The sequence below is a fragment of the Dipodomys ordii genome, unplaced genomic scaffold, assembly GCF_000151885.1.
Source record: "Dipodomys ordii isolate 6190 unplaced genomic scaffold, Dord_2.0 Scaffold201, whole genome shotgun sequence".
Lineage (NCBI taxonomy): Eukaryota > Metazoa > Chordata > Mammalia > Rodentia > Heteromyidae > Dipodomys > Dipodomys ordii.
The window spans coordinates 729,500-740,270 of NW_012267417.1; the positions used below are offsets into that span (position 1 = coordinate 729,500).

At 40.4% G+C, this 10,771-nt stretch overlaps 1 protein-coding gene across 1 annotated transcript in view; it reads left to right on the forward strand.

Moving 5' to 3' along the window:
• Positions 1-4,876: 4,876 nt before the first annotated feature.
• Positions 4,877-10,771, forward strand: part of LOC105999795 (cathepsin L1-like) — an 8,584-nt gene continuing 2,689 nt past the window's right edge. Inside the window, exons 1-6 of the mRNA XM_013034919.1 lie at positions 4,877-5,002; positions 5,424-5,546; positions 5,648-5,794; positions 6,543-6,767; positions 8,406-8,568; positions 9,461-9,578. Coding sequence (XP_012890373.1) covers positions 4,877-5,002; positions 5,424-5,546; positions 5,648-5,794; positions 6,543-6,767; positions 8,406-8,568; positions 9,461-9,578 — 902 coding nt within the window. The remainder of the gene's footprint in view (positions 5,003-5,423; positions 5,547-5,647; positions 5,795-6,542; positions 6,768-8,405; positions 8,569-9,460; positions 9,579-10,771) is intronic.

Sequence of the window (10,771 nt, forward strand, 5' to 3'; positions counted from 1 at the left end):
ACCCTGTTGTAGCCAGTTTTTATGGAATTGAATAGCTACACTTAAACTTCAGGGACTGCACCAAGACTCCTGCTGACACTGTTTTTCATTTTTTGGTGCCAGCACTGGAGGTTGAACTCAGGACCTGGATACTGTCCTGTAGGTCTTTCACTCAAGGTTAATGTTCTGCCACTTGAGCCACAGCTCCACTTACAGCATTTTGCTGGTTAACTGCAGATAGCCTTGAACTGTGATCCTCAGATCTCAGCCTGCTGAGTAGCTTGGATTATGAACTACTGGCATCTACTCCTGCTGGTTTTCTTGGAAAAGAAGTAGGGGGTGTGGGAAGAAGGAAGGGATAATGGGGTAGCTATTGAAAGACAATGAATGGTTTCTCAGGGGTCAAAATATTCATAGTAACAAGAGGCCACCATGAAAAGATATTTGGAACTTTAATGGCATCAAATAATGCAAACTCTTCTCTTTTGGATTCATTGTTATACATACCATAGATGTCTTTCTTTCTTTGTCAATGAACATGTAGCATTCTATTGTTGGAACAAATCATTAATTTCAGTCTCTTTTTTTCCTCTATCAATGCATGTGACTTTTGTGTGTATTTCACAAACAAAAATGTTACAGTGAATATCTTTGTGTACATGTTTTTTGTTGGTCTGTGGTAAGATCAATCCCTGAAAGTTGAACTGCCTACTGGAAAAAAGAGGCTATTTCTATGTGTACAGCTACCTGTAGTGAATAATAATGTCTGTTTCCCACTAATTTTTAAACCTCTTTTATAGGCAAAGTGTGATCAAATTTATTTTTTTAATTTTTAATATCTTTTGGGGAAGAGTCTTGTGTGTATGTGTGTGTGTGTGTGTGTGTATGTGTGTGTGTGTGCGTGTGCGCACGTGCCAGTACCAGGGCTTAAATTCAGGGCCTGGGTGCTGTCCCTGATCTTTTCTCTTCAAGGCTAGTGCTCTCCATTTGAACCACAACTCCACTTTTGATATATATATATATATATATTTTAATTTTTTAAAAATTAATTGGAGGTAAGTGTCTCATGGACTTTCCTGTCTAGGCTGGATTCAAATTATGATCCTGGGATTGCCACCTCCTGTGAAGTTACAGTTACAGGCATAGCCACCATAGCCCAACTAGGGTGTCTTGCTTTTTATTATCACAAATTTCAAGTATTATCATTTTCATCATCATGTTTGTCCTTGTCATAATCGTTATAACAGAAAAATTAATGCTAACAAGGGGTTACCCTGTATTGAGAACCTATGAGTCAGGCACTTTCCATACAGCCTCAATTTAATTTTAATTACTCCTCACAATAACCATAGGAAGTAAGAGCTGCAAATCCTTGTGTAACTGAAAATCAACAGAAGTGACCTCTGTGATCTCGGGCAAGTAATATGAACACCCTGTGCTTCTGATTTTCCAGTAGAAAAATGTAAACAATAATATCTCGTCTACAACATCAGATATATAAAAATTTGAAGTCCCCCATAGCTGCCAGGTGTTTGATAGCACCTGTGAAGTGTTGCTGTTATAATTTTGGACCTATGCAATCTAAATGTGCTGGGGAGAATGTAAGAAGAAGAAGATAATGATTAAAAAAACACAAGGTCTGGGTGCATAGCCTCTGGGGAAACTACATCTGGTTTCCCAAATAGCATTCCACTGAGGGTATATGAGCTGCTGATGTACCACAGGGAAGTCCCGTGTAGGAACCTTGTGGGAAGCTTCAGTGTGTTTCACAGATAGGTGTTGACTCTTCGTGCAGCCACAAATAAGGTTTGCCATTCTTTCCTTGCTGTTTTATTTTATTCTATGCTCTCTGGTATGAGAAAGAATTTGAGGCATTAGCTCTCTGACTTGTTACTTTCCAGTCCATAGCTGATTAGGTTTCCTTTGAAGTTCCCACTGCCAATTCCAGCATGCTAGAACCACAGGACCTGCAAAAGTAGAGCAGTGTACAGCCCCAAAGGCCAGCAACCATACTCAAATGCCTAAGTCCAGGCTGTTGCAGGGAACAATGGCCTGGAAGAGTCAATGAACATTGTTCAATCACCATCTCCCCAGGACAGAGACCTGCTTGGTCTCAGTTAAGAAGAAAACACAGCTAGGGGAGAAACTGAGCTCTGCCCTCCTGTATCACCAACACTCATGTGAACACCCAATATCACAATGAACCCCAGCATGTGACAAATTTATGCTAATTCAAAATTAAAATAATAAATCTATCACAAAAGGAGTGAGGATGCCTAGTGGGAAGGTCATTTGGAAGTATTGCCTTCAGGAGGAGCTAAGAACTAATGTAATTCTTTCAAGGGGATGGGTGTGTGTGTGTGTGTGTGTGTGTGTGTGTGTGTGTGTGTGTGTGTGTGTGTGTGCGCATGCGCATGTGCGCGTGCACCCTGGAGCTTGAACTCAGGGCCTGGACACTGTCCCTAAGCTTTTATGCTGAAGACTAGCATTCTGCTACTTCAGCCACAGATCTACTTCTGGCTGTTTTGGTGCTCAATTGGAAATAAAAATCTCTTTTCTGCTCAGGCTGGCTTCAAACCTTGATTCTCATATCTCAGCCTCCTGAGTAGCTAGGATTATAAGCCTGAGCCACTGGTTCCCATCCCAAGAGGAGGATTGTTTTAAAGGAGCAAAGCTGGTCTGTCCTCACTTTCTGGCTTCCTCTCTTGCCACAGGAACTGTCTCTCATATATGCTCTTGCCCTGATGCTATGGTCATGGAGCTAGGAGTAGTGGTTCCGGAGTACTCATTAGAGCAAGTGCCATGGGTCATAGACCTTTAATCTTCCAAACTATGAGCTCAATAAAACTATATATATATATATATATATATATAGAGTACCTAGTCTTGAATAGTTTGTTATAGCATCAGAAAATTGGGTAATACAGAAAACAAAAAAAGTGGGCCCGATGATTTTTAATATTCTTGAAAATGTAATAGTAGCTTTGACAATGCGTAATGAGTAGAAGGTGGAAAAGTTTGGGGAAGTATGTTAGAAAAAACTAGAATGCTGTAAGCATAGCATTTCAGTAATTCTGAAGGCTCAGAAGACAAGGAGCCTAGGGAATTAGTCTTAGATTGTAAATGAAGGTTCCATAGAAAATGAATAAAGGCCATTCTTTGTTACATTATTGAAAAACAAACTACAATGAAAATGAATAACAACTAGATGAACTGTGTCCACACTCTGGCCAGGAGAACAAAATACTGCTTGGGAGAGGAGGGTGTCATCTTTGGTATGGACCCAGCCCCATCTCTGGTGTGAATTCAACAGGAACATTGACTGTAGAACACTGCAGATTGTAGTCAAAACTCTACGGGATAGGCTGAAAAATCACGAATAACTTATTATAACATGCTTCCTTTCACAAACCTCCAACCAGCACACACATCTGTGCACTGGAGTGAACTGGGAGCCCAGTTCACATTTCTAACCCCAACCCCCAGACTACTGAGGCAGCACAGCCTAGCCCCGCCTCTACCCGGAAAACTAGGAAACAGAATGCCCATAGGCTCCGCCCAACAGCTGGCACAGCCAATCACAGTGCAGGCTGGAGGCAAGGGCGGGGCTGACCAGGTGAAATGAGCAGCCTCGGGGCCACAACTGCCAATACCAGGGGTTCCTGGACCCTACACACCTGTGTAAATATCCTCTGGCAGAGACAGGTGTGAGAAGAGCAGGCCTGACAGCACCTTCCTAGCATGGCCTAGACAGCTTCTTGAGGGGGCGGGAGGGTCTGATATCCAAGCTTCCAGTCCCCGGCTCCCCTAGGAAGGCATTTCAGAAGGATTCCGATTCAGAAATGGTAGGTCACAAGACATACTGCTCCTTTCGTTGTACATTAGTCAAAATAGTATGAGGTGGCCTTCCAGATTTGGGGGATCTCTAGCCCCCTCTATCAAACGTCCTAGTTAATGAGTCTATTATTGTTGTTTTGTTATTGTTATTTTTAACTTGTATTTTTAACAGTACCATTGATAAATAACCTGGGACAACTATTTCTTGGTTGGTTGTCTTAAGATTCAGACCCTCAAGGAACTTGCCACTATTATTTGTGTGTGTGTGTGTGTGTGTGTGTGTGTGAGAGAGAGAGAGAGACAGAGACAGAGACAGAGACAGAGACAGACACACAGAGAGAGACAGAGAGAGAGAGAGAGAGAGTTTTCTGTGGCTTGAGCTGGGGGCCTTAGCTCTGTCCTTGAGCTTTTGTGCCCAAGACTGATGCCCTACCACTTGACCCACTGGCTCCAACTCTGGCTTTCTTTTTTTTCCTCTAGTTAATTGGAGATTAGGGCTACAGGCATGAGCCACTCACTCCCATGATCATTCTTGAGCCATGAATTATCACTGCATGCACTGTTTTCACTCTTTTTTTTTCTTGTGCAGGTCCTGGGGCTCCACTTCAAGGCCTGGGCACTGTCCTTGGACTTTTTAGCTAGGGCAGCACTCTACCACTGAACCACAGCTCCACTTTTGGATTTTTAGTGGTTAATTAGAGATAAGATTCTTATGGACATCATTACTGCCTGGGCTGACTTTGAACTTCAGTCCTCAGATCTCAACCTCTTTCGTTTCTAGGATTATAGATGTGAACTAGTGGTGCCTAGCTTATTTCTACTTCTTAAACTCTGAGCAATCTATACTTTTTATATAGTAACTGGACCAGCTAACATCTACTTGCTTCTTCAGCAACCACATTCTTATTTTCTTCCATATTCCTTTGGAAAAAGTTTTAAAACATAATTTAAATATTTTCTTGCACCACGGTGGCCATAGTCTTCAGGAAAGAATAAGAAGCCTTTTTAGAAAGATCAATCTAATCAGACACTTGTATTTTTTTCCCTAGGTTTTCGAAATATGAATTTTTTACTCTTCCTGGCCTTCCTTTGCTTGGGATTAGTTGTAGGATCTTCAAAACTTGATCCCAGATTCAATGTCCAATGGATCGAATGGAAGGAATTATACCAGAAACAATATGGCATGGTTGGTAACACATGAAATTGTCCAGAGAGGGGCTGGGGGTTTAGCCCAGCGGAAGGGCGCCCGCCTGGCATGCGCAAGGCCCTGGGTTCGGTCCTCAGCCCTGGAAAAAAAAAAAAAGAAATTGTCCAGAGAGGCATCAGATAAAATAGTTCTTGCAGATGGAAGCTTATAGTCAGAGAGAATAAACAATGGCCTCTAGAATAAATGCTTCTAGAGGCCAGCTCCTTTCCCAGAGCAAAACGATAGCCATCATCAGCACAATGAGCAATCCCATGGCGTCTGATCCTAGAGAACAGCTTCTAAAAATATGAATACCATGCATCTCCATGGTTTCTTGTCCATCTCTGTGTGCAAATCTACTTGGTAATCATAGGTTGAGTTTATAGTAGATATAAAGACCATCAGATGTATGTGCCTTTAGAATGAAGAAGAATGGAGAAGAGAACTATGGGAGACAAATCTGAAAATGATTGAACTGCACAATGAAGAATACAACCGAGGGAAACATAGCTTCACTATGGCAATGAATGCCTTTGGGGACATGGTGAGTGTCATGTGCATTACTTAGCTCTGGGCTTTCTTTCCTCAGTCTCTCCCAAAATAATATCTTGTTCTTCCACCATTTTATTTACCTTTACCTGGAAGACTACTGAAGAATTCAGGTTGATGATGAATGGGTTTCAAATCAAGAAACATAGAGTGGAGAATATTTTCCAGGACTCTGACTTCATAAACATCCCTTCATCTATAGATTGGAGAGAAAGAGGCTACGTCGTTCCTGTGAAGCATCAGGTATGACAGTTGTCAGATTCAGACTTTCTATTTCCACACAGATGTGGTAAACTAGGAAGCTATACACAGTTCACTGGTGTTTGTTTTTCTTTAAAATGTGTTTTTGTTAAGCTGGGCACCGGTGGCTCATGGCTGTAATCTTAGCTACTCAGGCTGAGATGTGAGGGTATAGGTTCAAAGCCAGCCCAGGCAGGAAAGTCTGTGAGACTCTTATTTCCAATTAGCCACCAGAAAACCAGAAGTGGTACTGTAGCTCAAGTGGTAGAGCTCTCACCTTGAACTGAAAAGCTGAGGGACAGTTCCCAGGCCCAGAGTTCAAGCCCCACGACCGACAAAGAAAAAGTTTTTTGTTATGTAGTTGTACAAAAAGATTTCAGTTCTATAAGTCAGGTTATGAATATAATGCATCTTGATCAATGTTATTCCTTCCATCATTCTCTCCCATTTCCCCCTCCCATCCTCACCTTCAAGTTATATAGTTCACGTTTTACCTAATGTACATTGAATATATAAGCCTGAATAGGCTTTCATGTATATTTGCATTTTAGATCTAACTTCCACATTGGAGAGAAAGCATAAGCCCTTTGTCTCTCTGAGCCTGAGTTACTTAACATAACTTTTTAGATTAATAAGATTATATCAATATATCACATATACAGATCATATATATGAACCGATATTTAGAAGGTCACAACACTTGGTTTGCAAATGACAGCTTTTGTTGTTGTTGTTGTTGTTATATTTTTAGTTTTCATGTGGGGCTTCATGGGCTTTTAGTGCAACCGGGGCCCTAGAAGGACAGATGTTCCGGAAAACTGGCCAACTGATCTCACTGAGTGAGCAGAACCTAGTGGACTGTTCCTGGTCTGAAGGCAACGAGGGCTGCAATGGTGGTGTGATGAATTTCGCTTTCCAGTATGTTATTGAAAACAAAGGCCTGGACACAGAGACGTCCTATCCATATGAGGAAGGGGTAAATGGAGCTCCTTATGTTGTTACCATTCCCACCCTGTGCTGGGAACATGAAACAGTTTCAGAAACAGTTTCAGTTCCATTTTATTTTATTATTTATTTATTTGCTTACTTATTTCTTTGATCAGTTGTGAGGCTTGAACTCAGAGTCTGGGAGCTGTCAGGGCTAGCACTCTACTACTTTGAGCTATAGCTCTACTTCCAGTTTTTGAATGGTTAATTGGATATAAGAGTCTCATAGGGACTTTCTGTCCATGCTGGCTTTGAACCATGAGCCTCAGATCCTAGCCCCCTGAATAGTTAGTTTTACAGGCATGAGCCACTGGCACCCAGCTATTTATTATTAATTTATTTATTTTTATATCAGTACTGGTGTTTGAACTTGTACCCTGGGTGCTGTCCCTTAGCTATTTTGCTCAAAACTGACACTTTCCCACTCTAGCTTCACCTCCATTTCTGGCCTTTTGCTAGTTATAGATAAAAGTCTCATAGAGTTTTCTAGAAGCCTGGGCTAGTTTCAAACATTTACCCTCAGATCTCAGCCTCCTGAGTAGTTATGATTACAGGTGTGAACCATAGGCTCCCAGTTTCCATTTTTCCATTTTAGATGGTAGTTTCCAAATCTGAAAATTATTCGAGCTGTCATTTATAAATTATAAGACTTTGACTAAATGATTAATGTATAGCTGTTTCATGCTGCCTGAAATATATATGTGTATATATTACAATATTGCATGGAATACAGATTTTTTTCATAGTGAAAAATTTCTATGAAGACACTCTTCTAAGGTCTCAGAGTCAGCTCGCCAGATAAAGCGGACCCCAACCTGTACTGTTGTACTGTTTTCCCAGTATGACATACAAATTCCTGCCCCAGTTGCAACCATCTCACTACACTCCTTCTCAGAATGTGACTCTCCCCTCAGTTCCTGTAAGTCCACGTTACCTCTTCATGACACCTCTTCTTGGAACTGACCCTACTCCCAAATTCTCATAGTCTACATAATATGACCCATGCAATGCCCATGTGACCCAGATGACTGCCCCCTAAAGTTTTGTTTAAATTCAGCCTCCACCTGTCCACGGCTGCTGCCTCCATTCTTCCTTGGAGCAGCCTGGCAGCTATGCCCCCTAATAAAGCCTTGAGCTCATACTGGTCTCTCTTGCTTGCCTCTCATTTCTTAAAACTATGGGATAAGTTCTTCATTTCAAACCAACTCATAGCCCTGAACCTCCTGGGATGATACTTTTAATGGAGTTTACTTGTAAATTGCTAAGCTGTAAATTGGTGAGATTTGTTATCTAAGAATTACTACTCAAGTTGGTACTAGTAGCTCATGTCTGTAATCTTATCCACTTCAGATGCTAAGATCTGAGGATTGAAGTTCAAAGCCAGCCAGGACAGGAAAGTCCATGAGTCTTATCCCTAATTAACACCAAAAAAAGCCCAAAGTGGAGTTGTAGCTCCAGTGGTACAGTACTAGTCTCGAATGAAAAAGCTAAGAGTAGTTCCCTGACTCAATTTATGCCTCAGTACTGACACAAACTAAACAAGCAAACAAATAAAAAAAAAACTCCTATTCTCCTATCCCCCAGGAAATAGCTGATGGTAACCAAGCCTCTACCCTTTCCCTTTAAGAAAGGCCCCTGTAAATACAACCCCCAGCATTCTGCTGCTAATGTCAGTGGCTACATGGACATCCCTAAGGATGAGAAGATCCTTAAAGAGGCATTAGCATATGCTGGGCCCATTTCTGTGGCTATTGATACCTCACCACCAACTTTCCTGTTTTATGGAACAGGTAAGAATTTATCTATACAACTTTAGGCAGAAAAGTGGGAACGACACCGTGCCATAAGAGCACCTAGACACTATATAGAACTCAGTGTAAATATTTGGGGTTTAATACAACTGTTCTTTCTGTACATGCAATATTTGTTCCCAGTTACGTTAACACAGCATCATAATGATAAGTACTTCTGAATACAAAATTTTGTTTATTTGTTTTTGTGCTGATCTTGGGGCTTTCCCAAGCTGGCTTCAAACCACAATCCTAAGTTCAGCCTCCTGAATAGCTAATATTACAGGCATGAGCCATTGACTTGAAATAATTTTAAAGTCTATTAATTTTACATGTATTTAATGCTATATTGAATATACTGAACTCTTTTAAACTTCATTATACTTAAGATTAACATACTAACTTTTCTCCAATTAATTGTTGGAGCTTCAAAAATTTCCAATGATATTTATGTCTGATATTAAAACTGAAAAGAACCCCTGGGCTCAAGCAATTTTGTGTCTTATGCCATTTCTTTAAATTCATACCCTTGGATAATAGAATTGTGAGCTTTTAAAAGGTACTCTTTGATGCCTCTTGACAAACTGTTTAAATGGCATGTATTTTGTATATCTGCTAGTGTTAGATCAAAACCTAAATTCCTTCTTTTAAATGATAGAAAATCTAACCTCAAACTAGATCTTATATAAACAGATATTAACTTATAGCTTTTAAATACACTATTTTTAAGTTATAACTATAAATTTAAATGGGAATGAAAATCAATTTTGAAATTTGAATTTCATTTGAATTTTTAGATGCTCCTTTGCCCTGGGTGATGGGGTTACTCACTTTAGTAACCACCAATCATTTCTTGGTATTTCTCTCTCCTACAATGATTTTCCTTTCCTAGGCATTTATTTTGATCCAAACTGCAGCAGCACAGACCTGGACCATGGTGTCTTATTGGTTGGCTATGGCTTTGAATCTGAAGAATCAGACAACACTAAATATTGGCTGGTTAAGAACAGGTATAAAATGCCAGAAAGCACTTTTATTGGAGTTTTAAAAGGGATTTTTTTCTTTGCAATCAATATTTGGAAACAGATTTACAAACCTTAAGCATACCTCTCACATTCCAGAAATCTTAAGATAACCATAAAAATAATATTGTTTGATTTTAACATTTATATCTACCACATGACTGATGTCAATGAAATAGTTGATATACTTCCTTTGCATGGGAAAGGATTGTTTAATGAAGTATTTAAGAGCCAGCACTGGAGTGCATCGGGAATGTGATAGAGGATCTGTGGACCATGGGGTTGCAAGATAGCCTTTCAAAGGCCTTGAATGAAGTACCCTGCTTCTCGCACTCTGTCTCACCAGTGAGGATGAACTTAAGTCAAAGCATGACCTCTCGACAGAGGAAATGTATATGCAGTGTATATGATTGTCTCTCCATTAATTCCATGACCTTCTAAAGTCTTTCTCGCTGGAGAATCCTGTAGTCCCATTTCTGGAGTTCCTGGGAAGTTAAGACCACTGCAATACTTCAGAAAGAGAGAGAAAGCCCAGCCTGTGTCCTGCCTTGTTTTCTCCAAGCTGCCGCTGCATAGTACCATTTCAACAATATGTCCACCTAAAGCCCACAAAACAGCCAGATGGCCCATAGCCAGTCCACATCATGTGTCAGAAGCTGCCAACCCATATTCCATAAAATATCCCATGAGCTGTGCCCAGTGGCAAACCTAGAACCATGATCTAAAATGAACCTCTTTTGTGTGTGTGTGTGTGTGTGTGTGTGTGTGTGTGTGTGTGTGTTAGCATCAGGAAATAACAAATAGACACTTGGAAAGTTCAGCTGTTATTTTGTTAAGCATGTCTTCATTGCCTTCTCCCATCTCAAATCCTTTTTAAGTACTCATACTGAAAACATTTGTTCATTTTTGGTGTCTAATAGGTCTTGTGGACCTTTTATTTTTATTTATTTTTTGCTATTCACAGCATATTTCCCTAGTTTCATTGCTTTGTCTATATACTACTCTCTAAACCACAGCATCTTAAGGGAGATATGGCATTCAGGATGGGCCTGACAATGGGAACCCATTATAGTGACATGCAGCAGGCCCAGAAGGTTGCTGAGCTTACCTTCACTGAGCTGGATGACAATACTGGATTATTTACAACCTGTGAAGACAGTGCTAATGCTGTAAAAAAAAAA